This window comes from Chrysochloris asiatica, unplaced genomic scaffold (assembly GCF_000296735.1).
Source record: "Chrysochloris asiatica unplaced genomic scaffold, ChrAsi1.0 scaffold00054, whole genome shotgun sequence".
NCBI classification, from domain to species: Eukaryota; Metazoa; Chordata; class Mammalia; order Afrosoricida; family Chrysochloridae; genus Chrysochloris; species Chrysochloris asiatica.
Window position 1 is genome coordinate 7,773,599 of NW_006408572.1, and position 12,028 is coordinate 7,785,626.

General features: G+C 50.4%; 2 protein-coding genes across 4 annotated transcripts; one reads left to right on the top strand and one right to left on the bottom strand.

The window, feature by feature from the left end:
- The first annotated feature begins 237 nt into the window (after positions 1 to 237).
- SPAG7 (sperm associated antigen 7) lies at positions 238 to 4,459 on the top strand. Its single transcript, XM_006863308.1, has 7 exons — positions 238 to 349; positions 2,815 to 2,882; positions 3,158 to 3,246; positions 3,376 to 3,460; positions 3,562 to 3,651; positions 3,748 to 3,904; positions 4,027 to 4,459. Exons 1-7 carry the CDS (start codon positions 265 to 267, stop codon positions 4,134 to 4,136), a joined length of 684 nt encoding a protein of 227 aa, XP_006863370.1. The 5' UTR covers positions 238 to 264; the 3' UTR covers positions 4,137 to 4,459.
- An 843-nt stretch (positions 4,460 to 5,302) lies between these two features.
- ENO3 (enolase 3 (beta, muscle)) lies at positions 5,303 to 11,990 on the bottom strand. Of its 3 annotated transcripts, none has more exons than XM_006863311.1 (12): positions 11,852 to 11,990; positions 11,124 to 11,210; positions 10,601 to 10,696; positions 10,416 to 10,474; positions 10,155 to 10,224; positions 9,642 to 9,775; positions 6,910 to 7,132; positions 6,625 to 6,822; positions 6,245 to 6,446; positions 5,737 to 5,845; positions 5,538 to 5,596; positions 5,303 to 5,457 (listed from the first exon to the last, which is right to left on the bottom strand). In XM_006863311.1, the coding sequence occupies exons 1-12, from the start codon at positions 11,886 to 11,888 to the stop codon at positions 5,388 to 5,390; spliced, it is 1,344 nt and encodes a 447-aa protein (XP_006863373.1). In that variant the 5' UTR covers positions 11,889 to 11,990; the 3' UTR covers positions 5,303 to 5,387. The 3 variants fall into 3 exon arrangements, with proteins under 3 accessions (XP_006863373.1, XP_006863375.1, XP_006863374.1); XM_006863312.1 differs by having other exon boundaries at positions 5,306 to 5,457; positions 11,894 to 11,990; XM_006863313.1 differs by lacking the exons at positions 10,155 to 10,224; positions 10,416 to 10,474 and having other exon boundaries at positions 5,304 to 5,457; positions 11,894 to 11,990.
- Between the last annotated feature and the right edge of the window lie 38 nt (positions 11,991 to 12,028).

A 12,028-nucleotide genomic window follows, 5' to 3' on the forward strand; every position in this document is an offset into this window, starting at 1 on the left:
GTGCATGGGCTTGGTTTATACGAATTGCCATTAAACATCGAATTGCCATTAAACATCGCTGCACCAGCCAGCCTCCGGCCTCTGTCTGCAGGGGCGGGGCCGCGCGGGTGGGAGGCGGGGCCTGCGGTGACCGCAAAGGGCCTCGGAGCCGCGCCCGACGGGGCGGAGCGGGAGCACGAATTTTTGCCTCCGACGCGTTTCCGGCCTTAAAGGGATTTCGCCCTTCCCTTTAAAACGCACCGCCTCCTCTCAGTCTCTCCCAAGATGGCGGACCTACTAGGCTCCATCCTGAGCTCCATGGAGAAGCCTCCCAGCCTCGGTGACCAGGAGACTCGGCGCAAGGTCCGAGGTGAGGATCCCAAATTCACAGCCGCCTTTCTTCGGCCAGTTCTCAGGACCGCACTCTCCCTCTTTGGACGACCCCACTTCCTCAACCTTGAAAGACCCCCTCACAGGCCCTTACCAAGCCCCCCGAGAGTCTGTAAAAAAGCTGCAGACCCGCCCGCGGTCCTTAACGGACAAGGATTGGCTACCTGGGCTGTAGCTCCGCCCCCACCCTCGTCTTCCACAGTCCTTGTTTTCAATTAGTCGATGGACCGGCCTGTCTGATGTTGTCGTGCTCTGATTGGTTGGATGCCTCTGGCTCCACCCATCTCTTTAGTATTTCTCGTTCCTTCGTCGGATTGGAAGAGGACGTATTCGACCGCATTTCGGCTCCGCCCACTCCCCTACCGCATACTCCGTACCCCAGCTCCATTCCGATTGGATTCAGGACATGCCCATTATCAGTCCTTTCACCTTTATTGGTTGTCTCAAAGGCCTACCTATTAAGTCTTGTTTGACCTTTCTTCTGACCCACCGAGACTTAGCATCTCTAATTGGTTGTTGGGTGCTTTCTGTGCCCTTATACCCCCACCTCACATCTGTAGCCTTAGATTTCTGAATTTTCGGGCCCGTTTCATTGGCCGTGGTGCCCACCCCTGTATTCTCCGCTGACCTTCCCTGCTGGCGGCTCCTGGAGTTGGGCTGTCTGTGCTGGGCGTGGCCCGGCCGGTGGTCGAGGCCACTCCTGGGTTTCCCACTCTGCGACCTGTGAACGTGGCTGGCGGAATGACTCTTGAGTGAGGACCCCAGCTCTCAGCCCTGAATGCTTTGACCAAGGTCGAGCCCTGACCCCCGGCATTGGGTTCCCACTTGCCTGAGGCGGTCCAGGGTAGGCAGGATGCCCTCAAAAAGCATAAAGGATTAACTATATTCAAATATCCATCAATTACTGAACACTTGCTGGAGTCCCCCCCAAGGAACCCACCTTCCAGGGCTGAGTTGCACATTAGTAACTAACTTGATTACATGCTGTGAAAGAGAAACAGTTGACTACTTGGGGATCCTAACCATGTCCCCAGGGGTCCAGTTAGACTAGCTCTGAGTGGGGATCGTGGTGTCTGCAGAGGAGCCTGAGGAAGGAGGACTATGCTGAGAACAGGGAATTGGGATTCTGGGATGCTTTACCACGACTGTCAGACGGGCAAGACTAGCTGCCTCAGGTGACACGGTTACCGAGTGCCGGGGTTTCCAACTCGGGTGTAACTTTTGAGCCTAGGTTCTCCACCATTATCTCATGTGGAAAGAGAGGACTCACAAACCAGTTACAGAAGCAGTAGTCCGTGGGGGGCCGGGGGTGGGGGGTGTGCTACTGAAGGTAGAGGGGCTCTAGGGGTCAGCAAGGGGAGAACTCATTCAGCTGGCAGTTCCAGCCAGTCAGGTCCCAGAAAGAACTCGATCCCCTCCTTTAGGCGCTCAAGATTTTGGAATCGGAGAGGAACAAAAAGTTACATTCTGTTACTTTTCAAGCACATGCGATAGTGGGTGTTTGAAACAAATGCTCTTGGAGCTGGAAGGAAGAAGTGAGGGACTGACTCATGGCAGATCTCACAGGTTGCAAGAGGAGGAAAAGTACTCCCTGAAGAAGAAAACAATATGTCCAAAGGCATGGAGTGATTAGGGAAATGGGAAGAGGTTCATCACAGCTGGAGGGATCCAGATCCTGTGGGAGAAGTGGGCTTTATGGACTTAAAAGGGTTTAGAAATACTGAAAAGGGGGGTGGGGGGGGGAAGAGGGCATTGCAGGGTGAGGAGCGGGAGTGGGAAGGGGCATATGCCCAAAGCTCCAGAGGCAACACGACCACACCTTGGGGAAAGACAGGCAGGGGTGGAGGGCCCAGATACAAGCCAAGGAGTATACTGTACTCAGGCTCCAAGAAGCAGAGTGGGGTCTAGTGCAGAGAATGTGAGGAAGAGAAGGGTTAGATAAGGCCCAAGAATAGGGTGATGTGAATGAGAAGGGTGTCAAGTCTCATAATTTCAGCTCCATCCTGCCTAGTAGAAGTAGGAAGTAGGGGGTGTTACAAAATATAGGAAGTTAAATAATTTCCCTCTTGCTAGGCAGACAATAAGATGAGAAACTCTTGGAGGCCAAGGATTTTAGTTTCTTTTCCTCACCTCAAGTTCTTTTTTTCTATACTTGTTTGTATGTTGTGTGTTTGTTAATTGGTTTCCCCAGTGGGGTTGGGAAATGCAGTTTTAATTTTTGTCACTGTCACTGAAATGTGAGGTCCTGCAGAGCAAGGTCATGTCTTAATCATTTTTGTATCCCAGGGTATAACACAGTGCCAGGGATACAGTGCACATGAATAAATGCTTGGTGAATCAGCAGCCCTACTGTGCCAGCCTGGTACCTCCCAGTGGACTCCAGACATCCTTTGTCCCCATTCATGCTTCCAACCCTGGTCTCATGCTGCCATTTCTCACCCCCAGAGCAGGCTGCCCGCCTGAAGAAACTACAGGAGCAAGAGAAACAACAGAAAGTGGAGTTTCGTAAAAGGGTGAGAACAATTGGAGAGATCAAAGGCAGCCTTCAGGAAGGACTTCCTGCACCCTTCATGTTAGAATAGAAAAGTTGAAGGCTCAGTTTTCTTGAGATGTCTTGAAAGAGGTGAAGCCTGAAAGGCAGTGGCATGGAGACTAGGAAGGATGTAGAGAGGTCAGGAAACTCCGTTTGACCCCTCGGCTGCTGCTATTAGAACCCATCCTGGCCCAGTTGGGGGAGAGGGGTGCAGAGTGGAGCTATCTTTATATTTTTTTCTTTTTCCCTCTCTAGATGGAGAAAGAGGTGTCAGGTTTCATCCAAGACAGTGGGCAGATCAAGAAAAAGTTTCAGCCGATGAACAAGCTAGAGAGGAGCATACTGTGAGTGTCCCTGAGCCAGGGGAGGCAGGACATGGGTGACTAGGGTAACTTGGAAGGACCAGCTGGGGAGTCCTTGAGAGGAAGACATTAGGCCCTCCATGGCTTCTGTCCTCTCTGCCCTCTTTCCAGACACGATGTGGTGGAAGTGGCTGGCTTGACATCCTTCTCCTTTGGGGAAGATGATGAATGCCGCTATGTCATGATCTTCAAAAAGGTGAGGACCTTACTCTCCCTGTTTCAACCCATATCCCCCCTGGAGGACATTGAGAGAAAACATTTATGTGAAACTTGCCCCATTATCCCCTTCTTCCTCAGGAGTTTGCACCCTCAGATGAAGAGCTAGAGTCCTACCGTCGTGGTGAAGAGTGGGACCCCCAGAAAGCTGAGGAGAAACGGAAGCTGAAGGTGAGCTATGTTGACAGTCCCTAGAGAGTTGCAGCCCCCCTGCAGGGGTTGGGGGCCAGGCCCTTGAGCCATGGTGCCCTACCTCTGCACCTCTAGGAACTGGCCCAGCAGCAGGAGGAAGAGGCAGCTCAGCAGGGACCTGTGGTGGTGAGCCCCGCCAGTGACTACAAGGACAAGTACAGCCACCTCATTGGCAAGGGGGCAGCCAAGGACGCAGCCCACATGCTGCAGGCCAACAAGACCTACGGTTGTGGTGAGGCCACAGTGGGGGATGAAGAAGGCTGAGAAAACAGTACAGGATGTGGAGAGGGAGGGGAGTGGAGGCCAAGGCCTAAGGCCCCTAAACCCTCCTGTCTTCTTCTCCTCTGCCCCCAGTGCCAGTGGCCAACAAGAGGGATACACGCTCCATTGAAGAGGCCATGAATGAGATCCGAGCCAAGAAGCGTCTGCGGCAGAGTGGAGAAGAGTTTCCACCTACCTCCTAAGCACCCCAGCTGCCTTTGGCCCTTAGGGCAGGGCAAGGAGGGACAAGGCTGCTGCTGTTAGAACCCATCCTGGAGCCCCACCTCTGAACCACCTCCCTCCAAATCTTACTTGGGATGGGAGGATGGGGTGAGCAGGTATTTAATGTGTTAACTGCTGGAGCTTGGCTGTGTATGTGATGTGTGTGTGTGTGTGTGCACGTGCGTGTATGTGTGTGCCAAGAGTGTGAATGCACAGGTGGGTATTTAATCTGTATTATTCTCCATTCTTAGACTTTTCTTCCCTGTGGGGTTACGTAACATTCAATAAACACTGTTTGACCCAATGTCTTGGTTGATTTGTACAGAAAAAAGTGTGTCTTGAAGCCACTGACAAGAGGAAGGGGAATTATTTTAGGTCAAATAGCAGGAAATTGCTATGGTTGGTTGATGATGTGCTTTGGAGTCGGTTCCGACTCATAGCAACCCTGTATAGAGTTTCCAAGGCTGGAAATGTTTACAGGAGCAGAAAGCCTCATCTTTCTTCCATGGAACAGCTGGTTGTTTTGCACTGCTGACCTGGAGGTTAATAGGCTGGCTAGTAACCACTAACACTACCAGAGCTCCTTAAAATTGCTACGGTTTTATAAAATTTAGTTTTTTTTTAGAGCATAATTGTTAGAGCTGAATGGCCTGACTTGGGAACTCTTGTCACCTTGGCTAAGTTACTGCACAGGTCACATACGTCAAGCACTGCATTTAGAACCATTCCAGATCGTGGAAGCCCCTTAGAAGTGGTGACTGCTCTCATTCTCATGAAACTTCATGGCCTGTAATCCTCCATCTAGCACTCTGCAGACGACGGACTTCAACTTACAGACAGATCTTATTCAGCTTCTTCCCCTGCGTCCAGAACCTCAGTTCCCCACCCCTGCTCCTCTTCTGGTTCAGCTCCTTATTCCTGCCAGGCCTCTTTACCTTCATCCACACATGAAACTGCTTACCCACTTACTCCACTTCTCTGTCATTCTAAATCCAGCCCAACTTACTGTCTGTGTCCTCTGCTTCCTAGTTCCAGGAGGTTCCAGGTTCTCTGCCTGCCCTCCCTATCCCCCCATCTCTCTACCTCCCATCTCATCTTAACCAGCCTAGTGACCAACACCTCCTCCCACCCACAAAGGAACAGGACTGTCTTGGTTGGCACAAGTATTTATTTCAGGGGAGAAGACTCCAAGACCTGCTTCTGTCCAGCGGGAACCTGAGGTCTTCAGTTTCTCACTTGGCCTTTGGGTTACGGAACTTGCGTCCAGCAAAGACAGCCTTGTCTCCAAGAGCCTCCTCGATCCTAGAAGCCACACAAAGTCAGAACTGCTGCCTCCCAGCCCAACAGCCCTCAACTGCTCAGGCCCACTGGACTCATGGTACCTCATGAGCTGGTTGTACTTGGCCAGACGTTCAGAGCGACAGGGGGCACCAGTCTTGATCTGAAAGAGATAAATTCAGAAGCTAGAGAGGAGTGGCTGGGCTTGGCCCCTGAGGGAGCACCCTGTGGTGGTATTCAACTCAAGGCCAAGGTCCCTAAGAAAACCAGGTCAGACAGTCCACAGAAGGGAGTCATGAGTACCTGTCCAGTGCAAAGCCCCACCACGAGGTCAGCGATGAATGTGTCCTCAGTCTCCCCGGAGCGGTGGCTCACCATCACCCCCCAGCCATTAGACTGAGCCAGTTTACAGCTGGGTAGAGAGGGGACACCTTAGTGAGAAGGCCACAGGCTGGTGGAACAGGGCTTTTCCCCTTCAGTGTTGGGTAGTGATCCCCAACAGGGAAGTGGGCACTTTGAGAAAAGGGCAGTGATTCTGCTTTCTTCCTACTTCTTTGGAAAGTAGGAAGGAAGGGAAAATTCTGGCCTTGAATTTGGGTTCCTGAGATACTGGAGGGAAGAATGGCATGGTGGAGGGGAGGAGGACATGGCAGGGTCACAATGGCAAAAAGTCTTTAGGGTCAGGCTAAAGACTAGTTAAAGACTTGAAGTCAGGAGAGTGTAAGTGGGTCAGGTCTCAGTGTGCAAAATTGGAGCTGGAGTGGTTGGGCCAGAGGTGGGCTAGTGAGCCCGAAGGCCAGAAGAGACTCACGCCTGAATGGACTCAGTCACTGAGCCGATCTGGTTGACTTTCAACAGCAGGCAGTTGCAGGCCTTCTTCTCCACTGCCTGGGCAATTCTCTTAGGGTTGGTAACTGTGAGGTCATCCCCCACAATCTGGATGTCGACCCCCGTGAGGAACGAAGTCCAGGTGGCCCAGTCATCCTGGTCAAAGGGGTCCTCAATAGAGACCACTGGTGAAGGTAGGGGGGCAGAGTCAGGGATTAATGGTTGGAGGGGTGACAATTCAGAAGACTTTGGGCAAAGAACAAGATAGAGCAAAGGACTGGAAGGACCTGTCAATGGAGCACAGTGAAGTCAGAGTTCAGGCAGTTGCTGGGGGCTTGGAAAGGAGCAATAAGGGAGTCTCACCAGGATAGTTCTTGATAAAACTCTTGTACAAATCCCCCAGCTTCTCTCCAGTAATGTGCCGTGCGGGGTCGTCAGGCGACTTGAAGTCCAGATCATACTTCCCATTGCGAAAGAACTCTGAAGCTGCCACATCCATGCCGATCACCACCTTGTCTGGGTACCCAGCTGCTTGGATGGCTGTCTTCAGTAGTTCCAGGGCTGGGAGATGAGCAAGAGAAAATCTGAGGCTCTAGTGGCCCTCCTCTGTGGAAATCCAGAGAGTTTGCCTTCCCAATGGGCACTGACCCTCATTGTTCTCTAGAATGTTAGGTGCAAAGCCGCCCTCGTCGCCGACATTGGTGGCATCCTTTCCATACTTGGCCTTGATGACCCCCTTGAGGTGGTGGTAGACCTCTGCGCCTATGCGCATGGCTTCCTTGAAGGAGCTAGCTCCCACTGGCAGAATCATGAACTCCTGCATGGCCAGCTTGTTTCCAGCATGCGAGCCTCCATTGATTACATTGAAGGCCTGAGAAAAAGAGAGCAGGTTCAGATCTGGGTTGGGGCAACATGAGGATCAACAAGGGTTGGGGTGTCAAGTGGAATCCTGGCTTCTCTACTTAAGGCCAAAGTGTATAGGGTGAGGAGTTTTATTACTTAGTCTCTTCCTTTCTCTCTAGGAAATGGATAGAACACCTACTTCTCTACAGGATCTTTTGCTGAAAATTAAAGAAATCCAATGTAAAGTAGATAGCATGTACCTGGTATATAATAATGATGAGAAGGGTAACAGTAATAACACTAATAGGGTCATTAGAAGTTAGAATCGGCTCAGTGACAGTGGGTATGTACCAGGTAAGGACCTTGAGTAGTGCAAAAGGTTTACACTGAACTGTGAACTGAAAGATTAGTCGTTGAAATCCACTCAGAAGTGCTGTGGAAGAAAAGCCTGGCAATCTACATCTGTAAACTTGCTGCCATTAAAAACCCTAGGAAGTTCAGTTCTGCTCTGAAGCACATTTGCTCATCATGAGTTGGAATCCTTTCAGTGGCAATGGGGTTTTTGTTGTTGTTTTAAATGTGCCGGATACGGCTCTGAATACTTTACACATACAGGCAGCCCTTGTCCTACTGTGAGGTTCCATTCCCATGATTCTGGCATAAGTCAGTTCTAAGGTAAGTTGAAAGGCACTCTGGGAGTGCAGTGGTTACAAGTCGGGCTGCTAACCTCAAGGTCAGCAGTTTGACACTACTAGCCGTTCTGTGGGATAAAGATGGGGCTTTCTGTTCCTGTACACATTTACAGCTTTAGAAACTCTACGTTGGAACCAACTCCACAGCACACCACCACCTAAGTCGAAAACATGTTTGTTTTTTTCTGTTTTTTTAGTTTTCATTATATGGCCTTTTATTATCAATCTTTATTTGTCTTTGGGTGTTAGCAAGAGGATGATGACATCAGTAAACATTGTATGTGGTACATATTACTAGCAATAAGATGTAAAAATAAAAAAGGACGGTTATAAATGTGGCTCTAAGTAAGCAGGAAGAAGCTCTGGTAGTGTAGTGGTTACGAATTGGGCTGTGAACCACAAGGTCAGCAGTTTGAGACTACCAGCTGCTCCACAGGAGAAAGATGAGGCACTCTGCTCCCGTAAAGATATACAGCCTCGGAAACCCTGTTCATGGTCACTATGGGTCGGAACTGACTCAATGGCACTTAACAACAAGTAAGGAGGGGCTACTTGTATTTTATTAACTCATTTCATCTTCAAACAACCCTATTGATGAGGTATTACCCCCCTCCCCCAATTTTATAAATGAGAATACTGAGGCATTGCTGTTAAGTGCCATCAAGTGGGATTCCAACTCATAGTGACCCTGTATAGAGTTTCTGAGGAGCAGCTGGTGGCTTTGAACCTTAGGGTTAGCAGCCCAGGGCTGAACCTACAGCGCCACAGCAGGACTCCACTGAGGCATAGAAAGGTTAAATTACTGCCCAAGATCACCCAATTAGTGAACAGGCAGAGCTAGGATTTGAACCCAGCTGTTTGTCTCCAGAGTCCATACTCTTATAAAATCTACCTATTGCTGTTACGAAGTGCCATTGAGTCCCTACTCTGAGTTGTTGTTATTGTGTGCCGTGGAGTAGGTTCTGACTCATAGCGACCCTCCCTGTACAGGGTTTCCGAGGCTGTAAATCTTTACGGGAGCAGAATGCCTCATCTTTCTCCCACGGAGCAGCTGGTAGTTTCGAACTGCTGACCTTGCAGCTCGCAGCCTGATTTGTAACCACTACGCTACCAGAGCTCCTTCAACTATGAGTAGTGGCCCTGTATGAGGTTTCTGAGGAGTGGCTGGTGGATGTAAACCACCAACCTTGTGTTTAGCAGTCCAGTGCTTATCCTACAGTGCCACAATAAATGGTGACATTATTGTTGAGATTAAATTAAAAGGAATTCCATGAAGAGAAAACTTAACTCAATATGGTTTAAAAAGAAGACACCAAGAAATGTTAAGAACCTTGTTTTGGAGAAGTATTCAATCTGATTTGGGGGGTGGATGTAGGGGTGGAATTAGGGTTGGAATGTGAAGGAGCCTGGTTGCATTGCAAGGGAAGGAAGTGCCTGCAGTTGGGAAGGTTTGGATTGTGGGAGAGAGGGGAGGGGCTGAGTTGCAGTTTGAGAGGTTAGATTTCAGGAAACGGCTTCTTTAGAGCTGCTTCTGGAAGGTGAATTTCTCAGCGGCTGATTATGCCCTAGGAGCCCTAGTGGCAAAGTGGTTAAAGCTCTTGGCTACTAATCCAAAGGTGTGTGGTTTGAACCCACCAGCCACTTCACATGAGAAAGATGTGGCAGTCTGCTACTATACGGATTTACAACCTTGGAATCCACCCGACGGGCCATTTCTACCCTGTCCTATAGGGTTGCTTTGGGTGGGAATTAACTCAAAGGCAATGGGTTTGGTTTTAGTTTATGCACCCTGCGTTGGGTGAGGTCAGCTCTGTCACTGGGATCAGGCAGCACAGCTGTACTCACAGGCACTGGGAGAACGAGGTCTGGGTTCCCAGCGAGGTCTGCGATGTGGCGGTAGAGCGGAACCCCCTTCTCAGCTGCTCCAGCCTTACACACAGCCAGGGACACGCCCAGGATGGCATTGGCCCCAAACTTGGCTGGAAGGAGGCAAGTGGGAATAAAGGATGAGAGCCTCTCTTCCGAGGTGTGAGGTCATCTCATCTCAAACACCCTTTCTGGCCACCGGCGAAGAATCCAGAACCCCAAACCACTGGACATTCAGATCTCTCCCCATGCACCAAGGAATTCTGGAGACCCCACCCCATAGGATCGTGTCAATTTCTTGTCTGCATCCATAGCCCAGAGGCCTGGCAGACAGCACCAGGAAATGCCTGTGGAATGAATATAAAAATCCATCCAGCTCCAATGTGCCCCAAAATGTGGGACGCAAAAATAACTGAACCAGGCCTCTGCCCTGGGGTTTCTCCCTCCCGCCCCTGTACCACTCCTTCCTACATGTCTCCCCGCTTCACTCACACTTATTCTCAGTGCCATCCAGCTCAATCATAAATTTGTCAACTTTTTCTTGATCCACAACACTTAGTTTCTGAAAGGGCAGGTTTGAGGAGAGAGAGCAGAGGTCAGATTTCTCAGGAGTCTCAGCATGTCCAAGAGGAAGGAAGAGCGAAAGTATTTGGAGGAGAGGGGATGGGTGGTACCTCCCAGGAATGGGCTACCTGTGGTAAGCATGGCAGGGACACAGAAAGGCAGGGTGGGGGATCAGGCCCCTCCACTTGCCTTTTCCAGTAGAGCAGGGCCTAGAGTCTTGTTGATGTGTTCCACAGCCTTCAGGACCCCTAGAGAAGCCAGGGAGGGGATTCAGGAGGGCTCTGATCTACTAATTAGGTCTCTTCCTGTACAGCCCAACTCCCCAGGAGCTTTAGTCCCCACCTTCTACCCCTCCTGTGTTAGCCTTTCCTCACCTTTCCCCAGGTAGCGTGATTTGTCCCCATCTCTTAGTTCCAGAGCTTCATAGATCCCCGTGGAAGCTCCGCTGGGCACAGCTGCTCGAAATCGGCCTAGATCAAAAAAATAAACAAAAACATAACATGGCTGTTGCCCTTGAGTCAATTCTGACTTATAGCAACCCTGAAGGCCACAATATTGCCCCGCATGGTTTCTAAGGCTGTAATCTCTACAAAAGATGACTGCCTAATCTTTCTACCAAGGAGCAGCTGGTAAGGTTGAACCACTAGCTGAGCTCTGAACCACTAAAGAAGCATCAGTGCTCTTTAATTGGGCTGGGGTGGGAGTAACTGGAAGATCATAGAGTCCCATCCAAACTCTAAGGACTGAGGTCTTTCTAATCCAGGGACAGGAAGAGCCTGGGGAGGAATCTAGGGTAGGGGACCCCAGAGAAAGGAGAGGATGTGACACAGCCAGGGGGCAAAGGTAAAACAGGGTTGAGGTTTCCCAAGACAAACTGATCCAATGGGCTTGTGTTACCCTTCGCTGTGTGCAGGTCCACCTCTACTGTGGGGTTGCCCCTGGAGTCCAGGATTTCCCGGGCAAAGATTTTCTGCATGGCCATGGCTGCTGGACAAGAGATGGGAGTGAGTGTGGACAGTTGATCCCTTAAAGAACCAGAAATCTCTTGCCCTTTAAGAGTCTTCCACACCCCAGGAAGGCAGGTGCTGGAGCTAAAAATATCCCATAAAAAGGTCACAGACCAAAGAGGCAGGCATAGACCCCTCCCCCACTCAGAGCCTCTCCTATTCCAGCTCCATCCTAAATTGGGGAGACCTTGTTAGGAGGTCCAAACCCCTTTCCAGGCCTTTCTGGGGGTCCTCTCCTTTATAACTCTTTGGCTTTTACCAGTCCCTGAACCCACTTTCCCTTAGACCTACACTTACTTATTATGTCTTCTCCTTCCATACTTCCGGTCAGGAAATTTATTCTCCATGACTTTCTAGCCCTCAAATCGTCTCCTCGGGTTCTCCTTTTTCCTGCTCTCTAATTAATCTTCTCCAAATCCTCACAGACCCCTGAATCCTCAACCTGGCTCCAACTCTACACCCACCCCCATACCCTACTTCCAGCCTGGCTTCTCTGTGTCTTTGGGTGATCCCATCCTGTGTGCTCAGCCCCTCCAACCTTTCCCAAGCTTCTGAAATCCCAGAAGGGAAAAAAAAAAAAAAAATCTCATATTTGCTCCAAGCCAGCACCACCCTCACCCTTTACCATCCCATCCCTTGGGGATGGAAGATTCATCAGACCTGGGATGTCTTCACTGAGGACTTGGGGTGAGCTCTGAGTCTAGGTGGTAGCAGCTGGGGCAGTGTCAGCTCACCCCCTCTCAGGCTGGGCATTTATCCCCAGCCACCCCAGTCCCGGCCAGCCCCGCCCCTCTC

Coding starts and splice junctions, on each gene's coding strand:
- SPAG7 (XM_006863308.1), top strand. CDS start 265: ATGGCGGACCTACTAGGCTCCATCCTGAGCTCCATGGAGAAGCCTCCC. Junction 350..2,814: donor GACTCGGCGCAAGGTCCGAG/GTGAGGATCCCA, acceptor TCTCACCCCCAG/AGCAGGCTGCCCGCCTGAAG. Junction 3,247..3,375: donor AAGCTAGAGAGGAGCATACT/GTGAGTGTCCCT, acceptor CCCTCTTTCCAG/ACACGATGTGGTGGAAGTGG.
- ENO3 (XM_006863311.1), bottom strand. CDS start 11,888: ATGAATCTTCCATCCCCAAGGGATGGGATGGTAAAGG. Junction 10,475..10,600: donor ATCACGCTACCTGGGGAAAG/GTGAGGAAAGGC, acceptor TGGCTTCTCTAG/GGGTCCTGAAGGCTGTGGAA. Junction 6,447..6,624: donor TTTTATCAAGAACTATCCTG/GTGAGACTCCCT, acceptor TACCTTCACCAG/TGGTCTCTATTGAGGACCCC.